Source organism: Onychostoma macrolepis, chromosome 09, assembly GCF_012432095.1.
Source record: "Onychostoma macrolepis isolate SWU-2019 chromosome 09, ASM1243209v1, whole genome shotgun sequence".
Taxonomy (NCBI): domain Eukaryota; kingdom Metazoa; phylum Chordata; class Actinopteri; order Cypriniformes; family Cyprinidae; genus Onychostoma; species Onychostoma macrolepis.
The window spans coordinates 8,384,467-8,412,271 of NC_081163.1; the positions used below are offsets into that span (position 1 = coordinate 8,384,467).

At 35.6% G+C, this 27,805-nt stretch overlaps 1 protein-coding gene across 1 annotated transcript; it reads left to right on the top strand.

The window, feature by feature from the left end:
* Positions 1 to 2,136: 2,136 nt before the first annotated feature.
* calcrla (calcitonin receptor-like a) lies at positions 2,137 to 25,601 on the top strand. Its single transcript, XM_058785970.1, has 13 exons — positions 2,137 to 2,367; positions 15,394 to 15,480; positions 16,701 to 16,854; positions 17,512 to 17,625; positions 18,545 to 18,657; positions 18,761 to 18,852; positions 18,943 to 19,069; positions 19,520 to 19,673; positions 19,769 to 19,829; positions 20,079 to 20,145; positions 20,440 to 20,658; positions 24,558 to 24,599; positions 25,374 to 25,601. The coding sequence occupies exons 1-13, from the start codon at positions 2,245 to 2,247 to the stop codon at positions 25,599 to 25,601; spliced, it is 1,581 nt and encodes a 526-aa protein (XP_058641953.1). The 5' UTR covers positions 2,137 to 2,244.
* Positions 25,602 to 27,805: the final 2,204 nt, after the last annotated feature.

A 27,805-nucleotide genomic window follows, 5' to 3' on the forward strand; every position in this document is an offset into this window, starting at 1 on the left:
GAAGACATTTTGAAATCCACTACTAGTGGTTAAAATGCCTTTATATGCACTCCTAATAAACAATTGTATTTGAATGACCTTTTAGTGGTTTCATTATGGTTGAAATTCATTGTTAATTAAAATCTGCAGGAGGAGTTTTTCTGCCCCACTTCACATTAGGTGACTTTAACATTTACGTTCTTAATTATGTACTTGAAATGTAAAGAATTTGATACAGTATGCTTATTGTGTATGTACTGTTTTGTTAAACTGTCATAAGATGGGGGTCATCTTATCTTATCGGGGGCTATTTCATAAAACAAGTTTACCAAACGAGCCAGGCTTATTTCAGTTAGTCTGACTTATTTTGACCCAAATCAACTGACAATAATACAGACTAACTGAAAAAAACCTGGTTTATTTGGTAAACTTGTTTTATGAAACAGGACCCGAGGGTCTAACTTTTCAATTCAAAACAAGAATGTTGTTTACCCCAAAAAATCTAAAGTAATTACTGTGTAATTACAAATATCCACATAAAATGTAAGATAAGAAGAAGGGGGGAAAAAAACATACAAGCTTAAAAAAATTCAATTTTAAAATGTATACAGACATCTCTAGAGTGTATATATATGCATAATTACATGCAAATAACCCTACAGCAAGTATAGGCTACATGTTAATAATATTACTCAGTACTAGTAACAAGGACAACCCTTATAATTTTAAATAGCAAAGCAAACAGTGTAAGGAAAGCTCCGGTGTGCCATTAAGGCGGGGATAAGCTGTGATGATGTAACAGGAAGCTACTACACTGAATATCTTACAGCCTGACAGCCGTCGTCATTCACACTGCGCGTCTCGTGCGCTCTTTCATCTCGCGCTCTGATATTGTTGCATTGTTTCATGCCATAGTGACGCCGCGAAGGAAAGTAATGACTGTTTCTGTTTTCAAATAACAAGAAGACGCGTTCGTTTCTATCTGAACGTCTCCAGAACACCTTGGATTTAATCTGCAGGTAAGGATATGCTTGATACAGATGAACGACTGGTGAATTATAAATATGGTCTGACAGGGAATTAATTTACCAAGTGCAGCTGGAGCCTCTCCTGTCAAACAAGCTTCATGTCCTGTTATAATAACTGCTGACTGAACGGACTCCAAGACTTCTAATGAATTGATGACAGCTTTAGACTGAAAAAATAACATTAAATAAATAAACGGCGGCTTTGTTGAAATATCTTATTTTGAAATATCATAATGGGCAATTTGGCTCGCGTTACCATAATTTCATAGCTCCGCTGAGAGGCGATGTGTGAGTGTGAGCACATTTGTGCATGTGTATTGTGTATGTCTATATTCAATATTAGAATGATCAAGACTGGATTGCATTTACAAATTGATCATAATTTGTATTTGTATTTGAATGTACAAACTGCAATATTTTATAACAATGAATGACTGTACCCGATACTGTTGTTATCATGTCAAGCGTTATAGTGAATCGTTCTTCAAATAAATAAATAAATACTTGGTTTTTAATTTGAACTGTAAATGAGCAACATTCAGTTTCTATATATAAAGGTTACTTATCTTCCAGATTACTTGGCAAATACAATACTTGCTCAATATTTTCGAAATTCACTTAAAGGATGAATTTAGTGGTTGAAAAATTGTTTGTTTGTGTAATTTGTTTTGTTTGTCTGCTTTGATATAAAATTAGTCAAAGCTAAACTGAATTTGCTAGTAATTATTTTGGGGACCTCTAAATATATTTCTTTTCCATTCAGTCTTAGAACTGTAGCTCTTATTGTTGTACTTCACCATTATTCCAAAACCTTACAGCCTACATCAGTGCCAGGAACTGAGAAGATAAAATACCAGTATCATGAAGTAACTAGAAATACCAAGGTCTGTTGACACCTAACCTGACAGAAGGGGTCTGACAATCTCTCCAAGGAGGAAGAATTGTGATAATTAGCCAACAGATAGTCTTGGTATTTGTGTTTTTTGGCCATATGGTTACATAAGCAGCCGCTTGTACATGATGAAATACTGTGAAGCTGATGATTGCTTAAATGATTTTGCTCATATGATGCAATGACACTATCTCTGTTTGATGTGCGATATCTTCCGAAGATCTTTCATGTGAAATTCGATCTTATCCCTGTTGCTTGACTCTTTAATCTCAAATGCAAGCATCAATTATTATTGCTGATACTTATGGTTACAGATCTTAAACTTCCAAATGTAAAACTTTGATTATGGTGTATAATCCATGCGTAGTTTGTACTATTGGCATTAATAATACCTTAAATCATGCAGCTATCATAGACCAACCTGAGCAGACACCTACAGAAGCAGAAGCAGAATGGCACAGAAGCATGGTAAAACCACTTAGAACACCTTAGCAAATGCATAGCAAAGCACTGTCAACCAACCATAACATCCTAGAATCATGGCAGTGAATTATGCATGAACAAGCACTCTCTAATATCGTTTATTTTCATAATAAGACCTTATACATAGTGCTGAGGTATGAAAAATTTGTGCTATGGATTCAGCTGCATAGGTTGCAAAATTAAAAGGTTAGTGACCATTCGTCTCTAGGGAATGCTAGCTGGCAAAGAGACCTAACGAAAGAGGATTTGTTACTTAGAGCACGAAAAGCCAATTAATCCTCACACAGAATATGTTAAAGAGCACAGATTATGTTTTTAAAAGGGAATCAATTATTTAGCCTCACCGTTTGAGAGCCTTTTATGTGGATCTCAATGCAGAGCCCCAAAGCATGCATGTGTTTGTCAGGGTTGAGTGCAGCTTTCAAGGAGGATTTAATGTCAGTGGAACAAAGCTGTGTTCCTGGCCTGGCGACATTGCATTCAGTTACTGTGCCATTACCATGGTTCACCCCTTACCTCCGTCACAGAAACGTGGAGAGCAGACAGTACACCATGCCAGAATGTTTTACTGCAAATATAGCTATCACAATCCAGTCCTCAGTGTAAAATCCTGCTCTTGAGCAATATACTTTATAGTCCCACTGGTTGGATTAATAGAATTTGTGCACACTGGTCATAATTAGATGCATGTGAGCTCAAAACACCCCTGAGCATTTGCAAAGTAAATGTTTTCTCTATCTTCTCCGCAAGACAGACCATGATATGTCTTGCATTTTTCATTAGCAGCAATGTCAGAATACATGATTAGATGTTTGAAATTAATGCAAAAAACAAAACAAAACAGATTTATTACAGTCAGGGATTCGGTGTCTTGTTTCGGGCATTAAACTGGAGTTGGGCTAATAGGACCATTTCATTTCCTCTCTCCAGATTCATTAGGTTTTATGTGCGTTGAAGTGCAGCAAACTTGCTGTCTATCTGTTATTTCCATCACATCTGTTTCATTCACTAGTCAGTATTATCACATTGCATTAAACAAAATCACTGATGTTTTATTTCTAATGAGATGTTGCTCTTGGTAGCGAACCGTTGCTCTAGATATAACCTTATTAAATATCTCTGTCTGCTGTATACACAGGTAGTTTGACCAATACAGTATATGTCGCTGCAAGTTTTTGTGGAAACCATGATACACTACCATTCAAAAGTTAGGGGTAATCAAATCAAAAAACGAAAGAAAAAATAAAACTTTTATTCAGCAGAATTGATCAAAAGTGATCAAATATTTCCTATTTGAACGTTCTATTCATAAAAGATTGTTGAAAAAAAAATATATCAAGGTTTCCACTAAAATATTAAGCAGCAAAAACTGTATTCAACATTGTAAAGAACCACTATTAATAATTAAGCACCAAATTTGTACATTAGAATGATTTCTAAAGGATCATGTGAAACTGAAGACTAAAGTAATAGCTTCTGAAAGTTCGGCTTTGCCATCATAGTAATAGTAATCATATTTCACAGTATTACTGCTGTTATTTTTAATCAAGTAATTGTAGCCTTGGTGAGCAGACATCTTTAAAAAAAATCCTAATTATTCCTAACTTTTTATCAGTAGTATCTACTGACATATTAGCAATTTTTTTTTAGCAATTTTGAGTCAGTATTGTGTACAGTGAATGTTCAGCCAGTTTGTAAAAATCTTATTTGGTATCATAAAATATTTACAGTGAGGTCCACCGGGAAACCACATTGCAAATCTTTACCCAACTTATGTAATTCAGACATGGCAATAAACAAAGTTTTAGGTAAAAAAAAAAAAAAAAAGAATATTTTTCCAATTAAAATTTTCACATAATAACTTTTTAATTTGAATTAAGTAAAATAATATACACAATTTTTAATTGATTCATTTAAAAAAATCAAAATAAGAAGTAAGAAGTCTTAAGTAGTATTCCGTTTTTTTCAGACACTTGAACCCCATTGTATATTGACCTTACATCCACTAACGTCAACCCTCAAATCTAGATATCAGTAATGGTTCACTATACACAACCACAAACAACAGCTTTATATGAATATTCCTGTGGATAATGTCAGCCAAGTTTGTCCTTGTCACTTGTGTCTTGTTCCCCATGCCCATATTTGGTCCTTCCTGTTCCTGTCTTTATTATTAGTTCATTAGTCTCCGTCTGTGTTTGATTTTCTCCTCACCTGTTTCAGTTCTACTCGTTTGATTCCCCTGTATTCTTAAGCCTTGGTTTTCCCCGTTTCTGATGTCCGGTATTGTTTGTCTTTCCCCCGTGCGCCATGTTTCCCTGTGTTTGTGCTTCATTAAAAGAAGGTTTGATTGCGCTCCTCGACTCCTGCGTTCTCCTTGCTCCAGCATAGATGTGACAGAATGCCGGACCCAAAACAAAAAAGTGAGCGGCACCCTTTCTCCCCGTGTTTTTGTTTCGTTTTTGAAAGTTTTTTGTTTTCCCTGTTTTTTCTCCCCGTGGCATGGAAACCGCTGCTCAATTCGCCGCCCTAGCCTATCGAGATCTCCCCTTCTATGAGTGCGCTGGGGAATTCTGCAAGCTCGCGGTGGAAGCAGCGATGGTGGATGACGCCGCCCTCAATCGTCTGTTCTGGCTCGGGGCCAATTACCTTCGCCCCATGGACCTCCCAGACACCACAGGACTGAGTTGGAGAGAAGGGATCTTCCGGTGTCTGGGAAGTGCCCGCCACCGTTCGTGGCCAACGCAAGCCCGCTGCCTTCCGCGGCCCAGTCAAGCCCTCCATTCACGGGAAACTCAAGCCTGCCACCGTCCATGGCTATCCCAAGCCCGCCGTCCGCAGGGAAATTAACATCGTCGTTCGCGGCCCACGCAAGCCCGCCACCGTTCGCGGCCAAAGCTAGCCCGCCGGCAGTTCATGTGGCAAGCCTGCCAGTCGCGGCTCCCCCCAGGCCAGTGCCAGCCCCTCGTAAGCACTATGCTGTGCCTGCGCCACCTGAGCACCCTCAAGAGCCCGCTCCTCGCAAGCGCCCCCCAGGAGCCCACTCGTCCTGGAAAAGTTTGGGGAGGGGCCATATGCCATGGCCGCCTGAGACCCCTGACCCACCATGGCTGCCGGACTCCCCAGTAGAACTGTTACAGTGCGGGACGCGCCTACAGGGGGTGATCTGTCACGTGTGTCTTGTTCCCCATGCCCATATTTGGTCCTTCCTGTCCCTGTCTTTATTATTAGTTCATTAGTCTCCGTCTGTGTTTGATTTTCTCCTCACCTGTTTCAGTTCTCCTCGTTTGATTCCCCTGTATTCTTAAGCCTTGGTTTTCCAGTATTGTTTGTCCTTCCCCTGTGCTCCATGTTTTGCTGTGTTTGTGCTTCATTAAAAGAAGGTTTGATTGTGCTCCTCGACTCCAGCGTTCTCCTTGCTCCAGCGTAGATGTGACAGTCCTGCAGTATGATTAATCATGGCCAAACATGTCACTGATGACACCGAGTGAATGGGACTGTAGTATTTTTAAAAATGGACCCTAGAGATGAAGGGCTTGTGTGGGTTGCTGGACAGTAGAAATATAAACAGAGCTTCAGAATGAGTGTCTAAAGCTGATATACACTAAACAAGCTGCTGTTGGTGGACAGCGGCTTTCAAATTTACTGGCCTCTGCCACCACTTGGAGTGCGGGGGATCCTTGGAACATATGTGGATGAATCAGTTCCCACCCACTTCCAAGTGGGTCAGTCTTGGGTTATCATGTGTCTGCCAAACACTTCCTCTAAAGTGGGATTTAATTTTTCACAGAATGATTTAGGAGCACCAAGTGGAACTGGATCTTCCTCTTCTAATTTTAACTCTCCTCACTCTCCTCTTTTCTTACCCCTTAATCTCTCGCTTTTGTTTGCTTCTCACGGAGTGTGCTGAAAGTGTTACCTGAGTTGCATAACTCATTGGACCGCAGCCTTTCGTGCTAAACTGCAGTTCAAGTTCAGGACCTTTCACATGCCTTCTCTAGTCCTGGAGGGTACAGGCTGAAGGCCTGCGGGTTTAAAAATAGGAGTGAATGTGATCAGGTTCCGAGTTTTATTTTCATAGCTCAGAGGAATCCTGGGAGTGCAGACTGTTGGCCTGTAGAGGCAGAACTTTTCTGGTCCTGGGTTATGGTATGCAGAGGAAGTGGTTTTACATGTTAGACACAGAACTAGCTGTCTATACACAGCAGGACGTCTCTGGGGATCTTCTCTGAACACAATGGTCCCCCCTGAGCTTTTTCAGCTGTCTAGTTTTAATATATTGGGAATATATTTGCATGTGTTTGGTCAAAATTTCCTAGCAGTGAAATAGATAGAATAGCAGTTAATTTTGGTTGTTGAACTTAGAATCCGAAAGGGGTCGAGGTTCTGTGTCTCTGGTTTGAAAAAGTCCTAATTGCCTCTTCTGTTTGTTTATGCATCCTAAAAAAAGCCATGTGAAATAAAAGGAGACCTAATTCTTCTTTTTGATTTATTGTAACAAGCCTGTTCCCACAGAATATGCAAAATCGGTCGTTTTGGATGCTTCATTAAACAAAAAACGTTCTTCGTTGCAAGAACTTCTATGTGATTGTCTTGCATATGGGTATCTGTGCCACATGCATTCAATAATGCATTTACTGTAAACTAGAGATTAGGGCTGGACAATAATTCAATATCAATATGTATCGCGATATAATTTTTTTCAATAACGGTGATATGATTTTTAAACACATTTCCGATATTTCGATATACATTACCAGTGTTTCCCATACACTGATTTATTTGTGGCGTTTGACTTTGTTGAATAAACATGAGCACTGCACGTTTCAAAAAGCGGGTGATTTATGTGAATGTATCTCTGAAGGGAACATACTGTCTTCAGAATAGTTTTGATGGCATTTTCATTTTATCTGATAAAGTAGAGTTCACGAGCGGAGCTGCTTAGATTACAGCCGTTACCGGGGAAACCGCTAGTTCTACCGCTCTCACAGCGCCTCCTACTGGCAGAGAATCAGATTCTACTCCGCTGTTTTCAACATAATAATAAATGTTTTCTGAGCAGCAAATCAGAATATTAGAATGATTTCTGAAGGATCATGTGACTGGAGAAATGATGCTAAAAATTCAGTTTTGAAATCACAGGAATAACTTGCATTTTAAAATATTTTCAAATAGAAAACAGTTATTTTAAATGGTAAATATTTCAAAATGTTACTGTTTTTGCTGTATTTTGGATCAAATAAATGCAGGCTTGGTGAGCAGAAGAGAATTCTTTAAAAAACTAAAAGCGTATTGTTCAAAAGCCTTTGACTGGTAGTGTATGTTAGCCTATAGTTTGAAGTTAAAGATATTAATAAGGTTAGTCTGAGATGTTTATTTGACAGTGATTTCACAATTCATGTTTGTATGAAGGCTAAATATAAATAAAAGGTGAACATTAATTTATTTGTGCAGTCCCCCCTAAAATGTAATATAGTTTTATAGGAGGAGTTCATAGACTTGGCAAATTAATTTTTCATTAGTTCGTTGGTACAGACATCTGTTGTGGGCATTCCTCGCAATTTTAATGAGGCTTTTTTTTAATAGTGTTCATATTGATATCGGAATTATATCGTATCGACCGAAATTAAGAAATATATCGTGATATCAATTTTGGCCATATCGTCCAGCCCTACTAGAGATAAGTGTTTTTAGCAGCCATAAAAGTTGCAATATGCTGTCAGCTAAACACCTGAATATCTGAATCATGCCAGCTGATACCACTTTATTTACATGCATCTTATTTAGTTGTTTAGCATCCAACTCAAATCAAGTAACAACACAAATTAAATGGAAAATTTTACATTTATAATTTTGTTAACACAGGGACAAATTTACTAAACAGCTCAACCAGATGCTAAATGTCCTAAAATGCACTGGGGGTATTTAAATATTTGTATGAATTTCAATTTTTAATGTGCTGTTACTTGATCTGTAGATTTTCTTTGGTGAATGCTTCATTAAAGGAATATTTTACCCAAAAATGAATATTTGCTGCAGATTTAATCACCCTTAGGTCTTCCAAGATGTAGATGAGTTTGTTACTTCATTGGGACAGTTTTTGAGAAACTTAGCATTACATCACTTGCTCAACAATGGATCCTCTGCAAAGAATGGGTGCCGTCAGAATGAGAGTCCAAACAGCTGATAAAAACGTCACTATCTACACAACTCCAGTCCATCAATTAATGTATTGTGAAGCAAAAAGCTGCATATTTTTAATAAAATTTATCATTAAGATTTTTTAACTGTTCTGGTTAAAATATGAGCCCTATCCATAACATTGCTTTCTCCAGTGAAAGTCATCTTGCATGAATCAGGAGAGAAATATGCACAGGCAAAACCAATCCAAAACAGTTCTAAACAAATATGTTGGTGGATTCTGATGTGCAAAACAACACTTCACTGGAGGAAGCATTATTATGGATTACGGAGTTGTATTTTGACCAGAAGCAAAAAAGTTAAATGCCTTTATGATGGATTTGTTTCTTATAAACACATAGCTTTCTGGTGAACTGGAGTCATGTGGATTATTGTGATGTTTTTAATCAGCTCTTTGGACTGCCATTCTGCCATTCTGATGGCACCCATTTACTGCAGAGGATCAATTGGTGAGCAAATTATGTAATGCTAATTTTCTCCAAATCTGTTCTCATGAAGAAACAAGCTCATCTACATCTTGGATGGCCTGAGGATGAGAAAACTTTAAACAAATTTTCATATTTGTGTGATCTACTCCTTCAAACAAAAATGCCTTCATTGCAAGAGCTACATGATTACCTTGCATATGGGCATTAGTATTACATGTTTTAAATAATGCAATAATGCATAATGCTAGAAAGAACTGTGTTTTAGCAACCATATTTTCAAAGGATGTTCTTTGCCAATGTTAAACACTATGCTGTCAGCTAAGTACTAGAATATTTGGATCGTGCCAGCAGATACTTGAGTTTTCAGCATCCAATTCACCAAACATTTTGTAAATAATGTAACAGCACAAATTAAAAAAATAATAATAAGAAGAAGAAGAAGAAGAAGAATATTTAAATTACCCCAGTCCATTAAGCATCTGGTTGAGCTGTTTAGTAAAATTACCCATGCATAAAGATCATTTTAAAATTTTCCATCATAGCATGCATCTGAATACAGACACTCAAGAGCAAGTTATGACAAACAGTGGAAACACTTTGGGGATGGATTATGATTCGAGCCCTGAAATAGCTTTAAATATGTATTTACTCTGCAGGTGTTATTCTGGAGCAGCTTGTGATGGCTTTATTTTTAAATGTGTATTTTTGTAACTTAATATGACCGGCTTTGCCACCCTGTTTTATTCCTGTTCTCCTTGGGGTGTTTATATCAGTAGCCACACTGGAGGATAATGGTCGCCCCTGGGGTTCTGCATATTCAGCTGTACTAGGCAGGAAAGGGTGGTTCACATTACCGAGCATCAACATTAGCAGATTTGTCCAGGTAGTTAGCTGCTGTGTTTCATAACAGCAATTTGCTGACCTGATTTGGCAGATGCTGGTGTAGCTTTCGGTCTGAATTAAACATTTATACTCTTTTGCTTAATCCTCAACTTTTTAAATGCTACTTTTCATACTCTCTGGCTCTGTTTTAAGTTAAAGTACTGGTATATTTGTCAGATTGTGTTACAGTGTATGTTTTCACACCCTCTTTTGTAATATCCTGCAGCTATCTAGATGAACCTGATGCTCAGGTTTACATAATCCCTCAAATTGTTGCTGCATTAGCTGCTTTTGTTGAAAGCATCATAATCTGACATTGAAATAACCTTATTATGTTTATTTCATAGAAAAAAAATATGACAAGCTTGTGTCTACTGTGGTTCTCAAAAATGGATCTCAGGTCTAAAATAAAAATGCTAAATGCACATAATAAACAAATAATACACATACATATATACACACACACACACACACACACTCATACAGGTACAGACACATACACACATGAACTATGAACCACTGCATTACAGTACTGTTAGAGACAAGGATGTTAATGCACATAAATGTGATTCAAAATTGCTAATTGCATATACTAATAACAAAGACATACTAAAAATTTCTGAAGCTATTTACCTGTTACAGGCATCACAGCCATTACTGCCTATAAAGCAGAACTAAAACCATCATATACATTGTTGCACATGTGACGGATGGTTGTGTATGGGTGTGGAAGGGCACAGGGATCAGACAAAGTAAAAGCTTGGCATTTTCTAATGGTCTGTCCTACAATCCACCCTCGTACTTGGGCCTTCTAAGACAATTCAGAGCGGCTTTCTCTCTGACAGCATTGCCAATCGTCTTCTCCAGCATCTGCATGACTTCATTATGATTCGCTTTGTAAAGCTCAACATCTGGTTGTGCCCAAGGCAAGCTGTGAGCCAATGTTGGCTTCATTTTCATGTTCAGCTAATACACATCAGCTGCAACCAACAACAAAAAAATCCACAAGAGTGGAATCACATGAAAGGATGGTTTGAGGGTTTGAGGTGCCTTGACAATACAAAGGGGTGGAGTGAGTTTGTAAAGGAGTGAACTGCGTAAAGGAGTGAACTGCACCTGAGGGCTTTGGGCTGTTATGTGCAAATCAGGTGGCAGGTTACAGCTGAGAATATCTAGTGCAAAGACAGCTGTTGTTCTTTTGTTTTTTCTACAACATGCATGTGGTCTTATTCCAGATTATTAGTATTATTATTTTTTGCAAAAATACATTAAGGGTTGCTAGTTACAAGAAAGAATGGGTTCCATTTAGGAGCAGTGTTAAAGAAAAAAAAAATAGATGAGTTTGTTTCTTCATCAGAACAGATTTGGAGATATTCAGCATTACATCACTTGCTCACCAATGGATCCTCTGCAGTGAATGGGTGCCATCAGAATGAGAGTCCAAACAGCTGATTAAAAAACATCACAATAATCAACAAAGTAATCCATACGACTCCAGACAATTAATTAATTAATGTATTGTGAAGCAGAAAGCTGTGTGTATATAATAAATTGTTAAGATGTTAATGATAGATTTAGTGTTAAATTTCTCCAAATAATTTCTCAAAATTGGTTCTGATGCAGAAACAAACTCATCTTGGATGGCTCGAAGATAAGTACATTTTCATTTTTGGGTAAAATTTCAGTTAAACTATTAAAAATAGTTTTAGTTAATTAAAATTAATCTGAAATAAAATAAAATATAAATAACATTAAAAAAAAAACTTAATCAAACGTTAAAAATATTGCCTTGGCAACTAACTGAAATAAAATAAGTTTAAGTACTAAAATTGCTAGAGCTAAAATTGAAGGAAAAATTAAGGGTAAATAATATATATATACATACACATACACAAAGCATTCAACAAAATTACTAAAACAAACAAAATTGCAATTAATATATAAAAATAAAAGCTAATTCAAAAGTTTAATTACTAAAATTAATAGAACTAAAACTGAAGGGGAAATATAAACTTTAAACAGACAAAGCAAACAACGAAATTACTAAAACAAGATAAAATATAAAAATATTATTAAATACTATAATAGTACATCAATAATACTAAAATAACACATCTAATAACACATAACCGTTTTCAAAACACATGCTGTTTTATTTAATTTTTTTTAAACAAAATCAGAAACTTTGTCCACTTTTTACACACAGCTAGCTATCATATGACTTCAAAGGACTTGGAATATAAAGGGCATGACTCATATGGGCTACTTTTATGGTGTCCTTTTCAGAGCTTGACAGCAGTGTATGGAGCTGTGTGAAATTCTTCAAAAACACCCCTTTGGTTTTCCATGTCAAAAATAGCAGCAATTTTTATTTATTTATTTTTTGGAATAAAATTAGGAGTAAATATTGACAGAATTTTCAATATATTGAGTGCACAGTTTCAATGTTTACATTTGCATCTCTAATGGAAACGAGATTGATACAAATTGTATGCAGGTCATATTTACATCCATATGTGCCACTGGGTCTGAGTCGAGTATGTAGCTGAGCGATAAGTCTAATCGCTGCAGATCACATTGTGGGAGTTCTGAGCAAGCTGGGGTTATTCTGAAAATAGGAAAAGGTAATTATGAATTCTCAGGAGGAAACTGAACAGAAAGCAAACATCCTTTGGTCACTGTAGGATGTTTACAAGCTTCAACTGCATTCAAAACAATAGCGCCGATAAAGCAGCTAGAATTCTTACAAGTCTATACACAAGTACACAGTCCTGTGCCATTTTAGTTTACATTTTTTTTGTATAAATATAAGACTTCACACATGATCAATATATGTATGATACACGGTCTGCTAAGTACCACACATGTCAAAGTTTTATATATTACCCAATGAGGAATAAAGGGAGATTGCCTGACCAACAAAGTGACCTTTTTGTCTATCGATTGCAACTGTAATAAGGTAACACATAAGCGAAATAGTCTGGAACGCTCAGCCATTTATCAGATTGCATGTTTGCAGGAAAGTGTGTCATTTTCACTTAGGAATAATGACCCCAACAAGTGTTATTAAAGGAAGCGTTATTGGATTTCCGTTTGTTGGATAAGTAAGGATGGAGACGACTGGTCATTACTCAGAGGAGTGTGCGTGCACTTACCCTCGATTATTTCCTGCTCATTCTGAATTGTTCTCCACTTGATGTGGCACATGATTTAACTTCTGCAGTGACCACAATACAAATGTATTTAGATTAGAGCAAAAGTGAAAGTATTTTAACATGTTCACCACAGTACTAGTACGTACGGAGCCTCTCATGACATACGGTAAAAAATATTTGGGATAAAAATAAAGAATTCACTCTGACATCTTAATTTGTGCTCACGTATTAAAAACGCGTTCCTTTTTTTTAGTTAAATCGTGCCCACGTTTAATTAAATTGTTCCCTTATATTAGCTAAATTGTGTACTAAAAGGTGTTTCTTTATTAAAACAAAGGCATATGGACTCACAAGATGGGAGCAAGTACAATAATTATAACCAAAAATGTTTTTTTAATTATTCTAACATTGAAAGCCAAAAAAAGTTTAAATCCTGCATTGCAATTATCTTAAAACATTACTACGATGCATGCTTAGAACAGCTTAAACAGAACATTATCTGCCATTTTTGTGGACGCTAATATAGTTTTCATTGTAGTTTACCTAAAACCCATGAACAAATTTACTTAGGGTTTGTCTTTGGGTTACATGCATGTAATTATGCATAATTTGTTATTATAAGAGTAAGTACATGTAACATGTAACAAGGACATCTTAAAATAAAGTGTCCTTTTTTTAAAATTCATGTTTCATATGAATTATTTCTAATTTAGTAAATATTATATTAAACTAAATAGTGTGTAATAATTTAATATTATTAAATTAAATAGAAAATCAAATGAAATGAAATCATATATCGGCTTCATATCAGCCATCCTGCTCTCAACATCAGCCATTAAAAAAAATCAATATAGGTCAACCACAAGTAGATTGTACAGTACATACAGTGTATGTTATTGCATTCAAAAAGTTAATGCAACCTCTTAAAAACAGCTATGATGCAAAACAAAGGATATTTATAAAAAAAAAAAACTGAACTTGCTCCATCTCTCCTCATCCCCCGAGTACTGAGATGATTTATCTGTGTCAAATTCAAGCAGTTAAAATGACCATAACACGCATCCAGTTTCCTCCCATGTGCTTGCACTCAGAGGTTTCATCGGCAAGGGAAAATACTGCTGTTTGTTCAAGTTGAGTGCGATCAACGGAAGATAAAAGAGTGCGGATATCAGTAGAGGACAGATATCAGCACGACCAGCCTGCAGAGTGGCTCACAAAGGCTCTAACCTGCATGTTTATTCCCTCAAATGGAAAAGTAAACACCATTATTTCAACTGCAGCCAATGACGCAGCTATAAGTAGTGGTCCTTGGGATCCGCCAGTGCTGTTTCATGATATGCTGCATCGTGGGTAACATTACGACTGGCTTTCACCATCTGTTTCTAATTTGCAATACCCCCCTTTGCTTTCCCCCCGACACTCCTGCAAGAGTGTGACCCAATATGGGCAGCATGAGTCCAAACAGACCTGAAGACATGCCATAACTTCCATGTGAGCAGTCAAGGGACATTATTTAGTAATATCAGGGAACGTTTCTCCACATCAGCTACTCTTTTTTACGCAATATTTTCTATTGCGTATGAGGGTCCCTCATTGACTAAACCATTCTTTGTGAACTGGGATTTGAAGAAACTGCACAATCTAGGTTAAAGTGTTTGCTTGACCTGGCTAGAATCACAAAATAACCATTCTATGTAAGGCTGAGTAGTGAATATTCAAGCTGTATTTAAAATTGTGGTAACACTTTAGAATAGGGAACACTTATTCACTATTAACTACGACTTTTCCCTCAATACAGTCCTAATTTGCTGTTTATTAATAGTTAGTAAGGTACTTGTTAAGTTCAGGTATTGGGTAGGATTAGGGATGTAGAATAAGGTCATGTAGAATTAGGAATTAATATGTGCTTAATTACTACTAATAAATGGCTAATATTCTAGTAATATGCATGCTAATAAGCAACTAGTTAAGAGACCCTAAAATAAAGTGTTACCAAAATTGTTTAGCTAGTGATATAATTGAGCAAAATTTAATTGTCCATTAATTTAAGGATTTGTCATTGGACTAATTTACCCATTAGACCCGGGCATTTGATGTGAATACAGACTATTTAAGTGAACTGATTCCAGCTTGATAAATATCATAAGAACTGACGTAACCATCAGAGACAGTAGAGTTCAAATATTACACATTTGTATTCTGTGCATGTGTGTCTGTATGTTTCTGTGTGGGTGTATGTTTGCAATAAGCTAGAGAAGAAGACGAGCACTTCTGTTTGTGTCAATAACAGCATAAGAGCCCTTAGAACTGTGCAGAGTGTTTTATTGACATTACCTTCCTTGCAGATCGATACTGGGTCATTGCAAATGCCAAAGAAGATGACAGCTAGCTGCTGGATGATCTGTCTGTTTCTGCTGGGATCTGTCACTGAGGTGAAAGATTATTTCCCACATTATTTTTTATAAAAATGTTTCAGATTGCTGTAGTTTTAAAATACAGAGTGGTGCAGAGACAATATTTGTGTAGGCCAACCTGGAAATTAGCATCACCCTATAGTTCCATTGACAAAAACCCAACAGGATTTCTTTCATTGGCTTTCAGATTATTGCAGAAAATCTGCTCTGTCACCAATACACGTTTATGATTCTTGCGTGTTTTGTAGTTAACTAAAAAACAAAAATAGTTAACTAAAATGAAAAGTGAAACTAAGATTAAACCCATACTAGACATTTTAGTAAACTAACTTAAATAAAGTAAAACTAAAATATAACTTTTCTCAGGTAGCTGCAAAGGCTGCACTACTTTAAATTCAATAGATGTATTAAAATAACTAAAACTGAAATACAAATGTTAAACTATACAAAGATAAAAAAAAAACCTAATCTACTAAAATTGACAAAAACACAAAAAAAATACAAAAATTTTAACAAAAATTTTAATGAAAATAGATTTTAAAAAACTGATTTAAAATATTAATAATTGCTTTGGTTGGTTGTTTAATGTCCCCGACAACCTCTATAGTCCCATTTAGCCCCTTGTTAGCAAACGCTTTTTTAACATAAGTAAAAGCTTTAAAAATCACAAAAGATCAATAATGATGTAGTTTATGTCATAGAAAAAAACAAACAAGCAAAAAAAAAACCATGAAAATATCTTACATTTGTGTTAACACAGACCTTATTTCAGGCATTTATCCAATCAGTGCTAAAATGCTAACTCATTTCAGAGTTTTGGGCTACAAAAAACATGATCCTCTATTACAATATAGGGTAATGTCTTTGATGTTAATGTCTCATTATGGTATATTACGTGTAAGTAAAACAGCTGCTTAAGTAAATTACAACGAGAAATTAGTACAGAGTAAATTATGTAGCATTTAGCAACTTTAAGTGAATATGGGGTTTGTGCAACTACGTGTTTTATTTACATTTATATCCAAATTGACTATATGCAATTAATCCCCTGTCCCATATATATATATATATATATATATATATATATATATATATATATGGCTATAGTTAAGAATAACCACGTGGTAGTAATTTTACATTTACCTGTCTCGTGCAAGAAAGAAACTTGGATAAGATGATTATTTGTGAAATCAGCCTGTTCTCAGACATTACTTTCCTAATGTGCCTGTTGTTTGTAGTTCATTGTTCTAGCCAGTCCTGAGGTAAACGAAAGCCAGCAACAACATCCTCAAAATGTGTACCATGACATCGGTGTTACCAGAAACAAGATTGTGACGGCACAGTTCGAGTGCTATCAGAAGATCATGAAGGACAGCAGTCAAGACAGAAGAGGTAGACAAGAGTTTTTACAAGACAGAGATCAAGTTGTATTATTTATTCTGTATCCTGACAATGTGTCATTTTCATGTTACTTTCCAGATATTCATTCTGCAATTATAGATTTGATGCTTCTGGTGACACAGAAATGACACACAGCAGCTTCAAGCCAGTTCATTCAAGCCAAATAGCCATAACACTTTTCTACTCATGTTTTACAGCAAGCACGCACATGTGTCATGCTAAAATTATAATATATAACAATAATAATTCAATATTTTCAATAAGCCTCTCGTAGAGTATGTATTGCAAACGTTGACAGTAGTTTTTGTCATCCTGTCTAATTAGTGCAGCAAGAACACACAAAGCCTCAGGTGGCTCATATTCATTTTATTAGGAAGAGTGCATTTGGTCCCACTGGGTGGCAGGAAAGCTGTGAATTAGCTTAGTTCCAAAACCTAGTAGACTTCCTACTTAGCATCCTAAACAAGACACAACAAGGACTGATTTGGAACGCTTTCCATAGGCTGCAGAACACCTATAGCTCACGGGGGACTGGGTTTTGGAACAGGCTGGTAGAACTAAGAATAGTGATAATGAAAACAGGAAGTTGCAGTTTCCCAGTCTCCATAGAAACCAATAAATGTTTTGGGCTTTTTTTTTCATATCTAGTTGGCCCGGTGTGCAACAGGACCTGGGATGGATGGTTGTGTTGGGATGACACAGAGACCGGCGTCACTTCTGAGCAACACTGCCCTGACTATTTCCAGGATTTTGACCCTACAGGTGAATATTCAAGTTATAAGGTTTAGTGTAAGTGCTTTCTACTCATCTGCCTAATACACATACATCATTGTCAGTTCTTTCGCTCCATTATCCCTCACTATCAAATCATGCTAAATGGCTGTTAAAACTTTTATATGACTTATTTTCTGCCCTGAAGTAAGGTAAGGTGAATGGATGAGCATGTTTTCAATATTAAAGACATTTTCCAAGTTTAATAAATTTTGCAGTAAAGTTATTAATTACTGTAATAATTTCTAACTTTGATATTAAAAAGGGCTTAGAATCATAGGAGTAAAATATCACTTTAGCCATTGTTTTGGTCGTTGTTTTTTTGTTTTTTTGTTTTACATTTTTTGAACAAAGCCTGGCTTTTACAGCAATAGAAAAACTATACATGATGAGAAAAAAAAAAAAAATATATATATATATATATATATATATATATATATATATATATATATATATAATTTTTTTTTTTTTTTTTTTTTGTTTAATACATTTTGCATTAAAGTTAGTTACTTTCTAAAATTAATCTTAAAAATTGCTTGGAAAAATATCTATATTCCGTTAGTTATTATTTTTCTCTACAGAAAAAAAAAAAATCAGTGCTTGTTTATTAACAATTTAACCACTTACAACATATACAGAACCAAACAACAGAAAACAAAAATACATGGAGAAGAAAACAAGAGGAGGAAAAATAGAAAGATATATGCATATAAAATTAATGTAAAAGATATGTAAAAATTAAAATGAATTAATAAAGCACAACATAAATACAAGATAGAAGTATTATGGCATACCATATCTCAAAATGTTGCTAAGAGTTGACAAACGAATGAAGCTTTTCAACATGTCTAGACTCCATATCAATGCCTCTCTTAGTAACAGGTTTGGGTTTACTTCTGTTTCTTTGCAGAAATGGTCACCAAAATATGTACAGAAAGTGGGCAGTGGTTCTTGCATCCTGAGAGTAATCGCACATGGACAAATTTCACCAGATGTAATTTGCACACTACTGAAGGACGCAGGGTATGAGCACGAACACTATAAACACTTGAGATGAATATAAACACACAATTGAATTGGCTTGCAGAATAAACATTTTATGACTCTATTGTTTGTGTGATTGCAGACTGCAATGAATTTGTTCTACTTGGCACTAATTGGTCATGGGCTCTCTTTAACATCTTTGTTCATCTCGCTAGGCATATTCTTTCATTTCAAGTAAGCCAATCTCTCTTTCACTATTCTATTCAAGCTTTAATGGTTTATAAAAATTATCTTGTCATTTTGCTGTCTTTTTTGTGCATATAGGAGTTTGAGCTGCCAGAGAATTACCCTGCACAAAAACCTTTTCTTTTCCTTTGTATTAAACTCCATCATCACTATCATTTGGTTAACAGCAGTGGCAAACAACCAAGAACTAGTTCAGGAAAACCCAGTAAGTAGCGTGTATTCACAGTAACTTGTCATTTTTTACACACCCGTTTATTTATTGACTTTTTCTTTGCAACGGCAAGTTCACCATTCAGACTTTTTTTCTCAGAACTGTGAGTTTTATATCTTGCAATTGCTAGTTAAGAACTGGTAATAGCAAGTTTACATCTGTCAATTCTGACTTTTTTCCCTTAGAACTGCGAGTTGTAAACTGGTAATTTTGACACTTTTTTAAAATTTTCTCGCAATTGTCAGTTTATGAATTGAGAATCTCACAATTCAGGCCATTCTGAAAACAAAGTAAGAATTGTGAAATATAAATTCAGAATTTTAATCCTTTGGCAATAACAAACTTCCATACTTTTTTTTTTTTTTTTTTTAAATCAAAGCATTACATCATGTCACCAATCTGCTGTGCAAATCATTATTAAATGTCCACGTTGCTTCTGTTCAGATCAGCTGCAAAGTATCACAGTTTATCCATCTGTACATCTTTGGATGCAACTACTTCTGGATGCTTTGTGAAGGGATTTACTTGCACACACTCATTGTTGTTGCAGTTTTTGCTGAAAAACAGCATTTAATGTGGTATTACCTTCTTGGATGGGGTGAGTTTTCAAATAAATCAAAGCTATTTATTTACAGCATTAATTGCATAATCTAAATCTAACTTCTTTCAATCTCTATCTGTTTTAAATAACAGGTTTCCCTCTTATACCTGCTACAATACATGCCGTAGCCAGAAGTTATTACTACAACGATAAGTGAGTATTCTTGTTCTGTAGCTTTAAGTTAAATGTATTATTATTATTGCTAATGTAGGATATCATAGTGAGATTAGTTTTTGTAATTTGTTCTCTTATAAGCAACACTCAAAAAAAAAAAACTGCAAATCTTTTTCTTAAGATTTTTACCTAAATCCATGTGAAATAAGCAATTATTGTACAAAATAATACTCCTGTTTTAGAATCCATATCAAAGGTTCGGCTAATCCTTTCCTTCCCAATCCGCAGTTGTTGGATCAGCTCAAGTACTTCTCTGCTATACATTATTCATGGTCCTATCTGTGCAGCACTGCTGGTAAGACATCTGGATGTTTTTGTCCTTTTTGTTTCCAAAACACATCTGTTTGTGCAAGATTAATTATAATCTTTTTGTATTTTTTGCGCAAATTACATCCAGAAGTTTGTATTTGCCAATCTGAATTTATTTTCGAGTAGCCGAGCACAATGTTTACATGTATCAGTACATCAAAAAGAAGACTAGCATCCTAAAGTGGTTTGAAGTTACCTACACCTCTCTCTTCTGACATCTGCCAGCCAGCTGGGATCTTTTTTGTTTTGTGTTTGCCATTCATCTTGCCTGTCCTTCCAGGTGAACTTGTTCTTTCTGTTGAACATCGTACGAGTTCTCATCACCAAACTGAAAGTGACGCATCAAGCAGAGTCCAGTCTGTATATGAAAGCTGTCCGAGCCACCCTCATTCTGGTTCCACTGCTGGGCATCCAGTACGTTCTCCTCCCATACAAACCTGGGGGACGTGTGTCTGCTGAAATCTATGACTACATCATGCATATCATAATGCATTATCAGGTAAGCAGTCAAATCGGTCTCCATGTAATCTTACAGATACGTTCAGGGCCCAACATTAACATTTTGCCACATCTGCCAATGCCTAAAATATCATTTTAATCATGCAAAATGTATATGGCATTTTTTTTAACTGTGATGACTTTTCAGCATCATTACTCCAGTCTTCAGTGTAACATATTCCTTCAGAATTCATTATATATGCTGATTTGATGCTCAAGAAACATTTCTTATTATTATCAATTCACAAAACAGTTGTGCTGCTTAATATTTTTGTAATGCATTTTTTTTTTTTTTGAGGATTTATAAATATAAAATTCAAAAGAAGCGCATGTATATGTCAGGTATATGTCTGTGAATAAAAGGTATTATTTTCTTTAAAAAAATACAGATTTTTATAAAACCACAGAGAGAACTAAATTTTAAAAAACAAAGAGAAAAATCTTATTCTGAAAAAAAGAAAACTTAAAGCTGCAATCTGTAACTTTTGGCTCTCTAGCGGTTAATAAACAGAACTGCGTGCGTGTTGCGGAAGAACATTGTAGCCGGAGCTATTTCTCAATTCAATTCAAAATTGCTTTATTGGCATGACTGTAAAAATACAATATTGCCAAAGCTTGAAATATACAGTATGTGGAGAAATATAACAACAATGAAAAGATCAAAATAATAGAATAAAAACATTATAACAATATAAACTTAAATAAACAGTGTAACAAATAAGAACTTGTGTGAACATTTCATACCACAGTGTTTAACCTATAAACACACACAGGCTGAGGGGTAGACAGTAGGGAAACACACTGAGGTCAGACATAATACACATATTACACACATTATGTACATTCACCTGCTGTCTCTCAGGCTGTGGCACGTCCACACGTATCTCGCAGCCAGTGCTGCTGTCTGTCCCTCTCCTAGTATTATCTTTATTTGTTCCTCTTCAGTCATGGCTGTAAAGTTCTTTATAATGTTTGTGAATTTGTTGATGTATGTGTCTCTGATTGATTTAAATTGGTAACAGTGAAGTAGGAAGTGTGTCTCTGCCTCACAGTGAGCACACACTCTTTGCTCTCTGGGTAACCAGCTCTTTCTGTGTCTGCCGGTCTCGATGGCTAGTCTGTGCTCACTGAGCCTGTACTTGGTCAGGATCTGTCTCTGCTTTGTGTCTTTGACACTCCGGAGATATTCTTTTAATTCATATTTTGATTTTATAGTTCGATAGAGTTGTAATTTACTTTGTGTTTTGGTTTCTGGATCCCAATGTTCTAGATATATATTTTTAGATTGTTTGATCATTTGATTTATTTGGATGTTTGGATGAGAAGCAGTGCTGGTCTGAGACTGGTTAGTGTTAGTAGAGTTAGTCATGTTAGTAAGTCTCAGAACCAGCTGACTTTTCGGGGTTCAGTTCTTGGGTTTGTAGCGCTTTAAATTGTAGCGATTCTGTGGGACTTGATTTTATGCATCTAGAATTTGAGAGATCTTTTTTGTATATTTATAATCAATGGGAATCGGCCTAATTCTACCCTACATGCATTACTGTTTTAATTAATAGGCTAATGATGAACCACAAACTACGATTGTTTTAAAGAAAGGGGAAATCCAAAGACATTTGTGTTACAATGCGGGTAAAACAGAATTCCCTTATTCATATTGTTAATAAAAGTTCAAAGTTGAATTTGTCATTGTACTGTTTTATTGCATAGCCTTTTTTATTATTAATAATAATAATAATGAGCCAAACTAAGCATTTGTTGAAGTAAGGGGACAATCCAAAAACCTTTTATTTATTTGTTACAACGCGGGTATGTCTTATTCGTTCTCTTAATAAAATTTTTATGTTTAATATAAGCTTTGTCATTGTAGTATTGCTGATGTTGCGTGTGGGATTTTTTTTTTTTCCATTAAGAGTAATACTGAATCAACCTTAAGCATTAATTTTGTTCCAAGAATAGGAAAGATCTAACGTTAAAGATCAAAATAAGCGCTGCAGATGCAAGAATGTGAGATTGGTTGCTGCTGAGGTAAATAGATGCTCTCGATCTTTCTCTGCTGTATCTTTGCAATGACTGTAGAAATGGTCGTTAATTCTTGATTTGGGTATGACACAGACATGTTACAGGTAATAATATGATCAAAAAGTCAAGGCAACAAACGACCTCCTGATTCAGTTTAAGTTGAAACGACTTTCACAATCAATTTGATTGAACTTAATACATGTTTTACTGTTGGTTATTGTCACTAGGTTATCACAATTAATTTTAATGAATATACAAATTAATAAAATTAGTTTTAATTATTTTTGGTTACAAAATTGTCATTTATTTATTTTTAACACTATCAAAGATTTTACACCAAATTGGAATTGGTCATTCAATATTTTGGAATTTTCTCTTAATGGCATACAGAGCTCTTCGAGCTTTATCGTTGAGAGCATTCACTGCCATACTGAAACTTACCCGATGCAGTGATGATCAGGCTGAGGTAAGTGTACTACATCGTGTGTTCTAGGCCGGTGCTGCCTAGACAGAACTGGTATCTGTGTTCCTGACATCTGGGCTTTTTCTGGAAGACCATAATGTTGGTCTTTTTGAGGTTTACTGCCAGGGCCCAGTTACTTCTCTCTGTTTATGTCTATGACGAATCACGCAGGCACTGGGCTACTCTGCAGCGGTACCTACCCGATCCAATCTAAAATAGTCCGAATACAAAATACAAGCCAAAAACACGGTTTGGAAAATGGATTCATGGTGTACTCGCTTATATCAATTCTGTAAATTTTGAACACAAAAAAATGTTACGGACTGCAGCTTAAAAAAAAAAAACTAATGAAAAACTAAACGAGATAAAAAATAATGTATCACTCAAATTGTTATACAGTATACATAATGGAAAAAAAAATTAAAATGTTGCCACTGGAGTTTTAGGCTTTCTAGATAAACATCTGAAATTAGCTAAATTTTCCACTAAAGTAAAAATCAGTAGAACAAAAAGATGTTTCTTTTGCTGATGGTTTACGTCTTGTGTCACTTATATCAGAAAGTGTCAGAATATCATTCTCAAAATTGAAAACCAACATTACGATTTAGTTCCTAACTTTAAATACTTGCCGATGCCAAATGTTTACTTGTATTTTGTGGAATGTTGACCATGGGTTTATTTATTATTACTACAAGATGTGATTTCACAATCTCTTTGTCTTTTTGACTGGCAGAAGCCTTTAATCAACAGCCTTTAATTAAGTTTACTTTGCCATTAGTGACATAAAAAGCTTGTAAAACAAATGACAACAATGTCCTGCAGCTCTGTAGATCAGCCAGAGTGGAAAACTTGTCACTTTTTCCTGTGGTAAACAAAAGAACAGTTTTCACACAAGACTTTTCCAGTGGAAGTCACTATTCACAGATATTCTTCATCTCAATTGGGCTATACTGAAAAAAATAACTGCAAATAACAAAAGGCACAACCTTTTTTGGGGGGTGAACTATTTATTTGCAGAAGCAATTGTTAAGATCAGGTCACTTGCGTCATAAAAGTCTGACTCCTGAACATTTATAGTGAGATGGGTAGGTGTTCAGCAGCAAAAAAATAATCATTGGTAGTCTGTTGTGAAGAAAACAGCAAAGTGAGAAGCCTTGGACAGCTGGTACCGCTAGACCTAGCTGAATCGGCACAATGAATAATGCAACAAAACAGGCTTGTCATCCCAGATGACTCTGTGCACATCAAGAGCACTCACTGTGGCAAAATGTGTCAAAACACAAGGGAGAACAGTACTCAACACCATCCGAGAAACGATTAGTGAAGAGCTTGCGATATAGGAGATTATAGTTTAGCAGTGCAAGATAGCAGTTTATGCTGATTTGCTGCTGACGTGCATTTCTGATTTTATTTTTAAGGGACTGTTGGTGGCTACAATCTTCTGCTTTTTCAACGGAGAGGTAAGTGTTTACATAGCTGAAATGAAAATTTTCCTGTTTATCTGGAATTATGGATTGTGCAACATCCTTTTCCTTGAAAGCAAAGCTCAAATATGGAGATTTTGTACTGGCTGTTTAAATCCTAAAAACATTGGCAGATGTCCACATGTACCAATACGAATGCCTGACTCAGAGGGAACCTGTCCCAATAATTTTTTTTTGCATTGAGCTGTTTTAGAGGCACTGTGGTAATAAGGCATGCAGAAACTATTATGGATAATATCACCGGTCCAGCAGTTAATACAGCCTTTATGCATAAATGGATGACTGGTCAGTATGATATACGTGTCAGCCGGAAGAGAGTTTGCCATTCGCTTTTAAACTGTATAAGGAAAATCTATATCGAATATATAAGAAGGTACATGTGACAATCAATTTTTTGATATATGTTTTGCATTTTGTTGCAGTGCTATTTTAGCTCTGATGCAAGACTTAATTTGTCATCAATAAACAAATTAATTAATTAATTAGTAAATTATCATTTGTTTTGCATACCAAAGAAAATAAATAAAAAATAAATTGTACAGTAATTATTTTAGCTAAAATATGCAAAAATTTGCATTACTAATGGTTATTTAAGCAACGACCAGTGTTATTTTAGTATCATTGAAATACTATTATAGAGTTTTATTAATTTTGTAGTGTCTGTAATTTATTTTTTGGATAAAGGCTCAGACCAGGCGTGATAAATGATTTCTGTTGACTGATCAGATCATCTGTCCATATCTTCCTCAGGTACAAGCGGTTTTGAGAAGGCACTGGAATCAGTACCGCATTCAGTTTGGAAGCGCCATCATACAGTCTGATGCTCTGAGGTCTGCGTCGTACACGGCGTCCTCCATTACGGAGGTCCAGGGCTGTTACAGCATCGACGGCCACACAGAACACTTGAATGGCAAAAACTGCCATGACATTGACAACAGCACCTTAAAACCAGAGAATCCCTTTGCCTGGTACCGCTAGACCTAGCTGAATCGGCACAATGAATAATGCAACAAAACAGGCTTGTCATCCCAGATGACTCTGTGCACATCAAGAGCACTCACTGTGGCAAAATGTGTCAAAACACAAGGGAGAACAGTACTCAACACCATCCGAGAAACGATTAGTGAAGAGCTTGCGATATAGGAGATTATAGTTTAGCAGTGCAAGATAGCAGTTTATGCTGATTTGCTGCTGACGTGCATTTCTGATTTTATTTTTAAGGGACTGTTGGTGGCTACAATCTTCTGCTTTTTCAACGGAGAGGTAAGTGTTTACATAGCTGAAATGAAAATTTTCCTGTTTATCTGGAATTATGGATTGTGCAACATCCTTTTCCTTGAAAGCAAAGCTCAAATATGGAGATTTTGTACTGGCTGTTTAAATCCTAAAAACATTGGCAGATGTCCACATGTACCAATACGAATGCCTGACTCAGAGGGAACCTGTCCCAATAATTTTTTTTTGCATTGAGCTGTTTTAGAGGCACTGTGGTAATAAGGCATGCAGAAACTATTATGGATAATATCACCGGTCCAGCAGTTAATACAGCCTTTATGCATAAATGGATGACTGGTCAGTATGATATACGTGTCAGCCGGAAGAGAGTTTGCCATTCACTTTTAAACTGTATAAGGAAAATCTATATCGAATATATAAGAAGGTACATGTGACAATCAATTTTTTGATATATGTTTTGCATTTTGTTGCAGTGCTATTTTAGCTCTGATGCAAGACTTAATTTGTCATCAATAAACAAATTAATTAATTAATTAGTAAATTATCATTTGTTTTGCATACCAAAGAAAATAAATAAAAATAAATTGTACAGTAATTATTTTAGCTAAAATATGCAAAAATTTGCATTACTAATGGTTATTTAAGCAACGACCAGTGTTATTTTAGTATCATTGAAATACTATTATAGAGTTTTATTAATTTTGTAGTGTCTGTAATTTATTTTTTGGATAAAGGCTCAGACCAGGCGTGATAAATGATTTCTGTTGACTGATCAGATCATCTGTCCATATCTTCCTCAGGTACAAGCGGTTTTGAGAAGGCACTGGAATCAGTACCGCATTCAGTTTGGAAGCGCCATCATACAGTCTGATGCTCTGAGGTCTGCGTCGTACACGGCGTCCTCCATTACGGAGGTCCAGGGCTGTTACAGCATCGACGGCCACACAGAACACTTGAATGGCAAAAACTGCCATGACATTGACAACAGCACCTTAAAACCAGAGAATCCCTTTGCCTGATACCACTGAATGTGGCAGTATGCCGCTTAAAAAAACAAAACAAACTGTTGACTACAGCGACAGCTGTCACACGGCTGAATTGGACCATTTTACCCATAATTCACTGCTCATTCTCTCTGAAGGGTGGAGAAAAGGCGTTTCTCCTAGAATTTACACTGAAAAACATTTTGCTACCGTCATTTAATGTTTAATGGACAAATATAAGCATTACTGGCCCTGTCTTTGTACTTTGCAGTATTTTAGTTTGCTCGACGGCTGAGCGCAGTTGAATCAAGTGTAAATATTCAGCTCTTTTTTTCAGATTTCATCTGTAATGCACTTCTTTGTCTTATACTGTATCTGTCCCTGTGATAGAAAAGATGAATTATATATTTAATCCAAATCATAACCACACTAATTAGAAATTTATATTTTTACTAGAAAACAAAACAAAACAATATGTATGTTGAAACATAAAAATTGAAAAGTGCCCAAAAGCCAGTGCCGCTTCTTCTTTTATAATAATCATTTAGTAATTATTTTAATGTAATTCTGTTATTTCCCTGTGAAGACAGTATTATAGCCAATGTAGAAAATTGACAAGAACTAAATTTAAGATTTTGTATTTTTATAATACTCAATTTTGGTTGCTAATGCTATTTATTGGAAGGATTCAAAGTAAATCTGTTATTTGACTCAAATCACAGATATAATAATTCATAAACACCTGCTTTAGGGACCCCTAAAAATGACACTGGAGATTGGACCATAATTTATGTAACATTTCTAGGTTTAGTAAGAACTCAGTGGAAGCCTTACAGTACGAAAACAAGCTTACCACTTTATTTAAGATATGTTTCTCAACTTTATGCTTATTTTTTCACAATTAAATGTATACTACACATGCCACATTTTCAGTGTTTTTGACTTCATATTTCTTGTAGTGCT

What these genes read in the sequence shown, in the direction of transcription:
- calcrla (XM_058785970.1), top strand. Translation starts at nt 2,245, where the DNA reads ATGGTGTATAATCCATGCGTAGTTTGTACTATTGGCATTAATAATACC. An exon ending in TGCTGGGATCTGTCACTGAG is followed by an intron (nt 15,481 to 16,700) that starts GTGAAAGATTAT and finishes TGTTGTTTGTAG; the next exon opens with TTCATTGTTCTAGCCAGTCC. An exon ending in AGTTATTACTACAACGATAA is followed by an intron (nt 19,830 to 20,078) that starts GTGAGTATTCTT and finishes CCCAATCCGCAG; the next exon opens with TTGTTGGATCAGCTCAAGTA.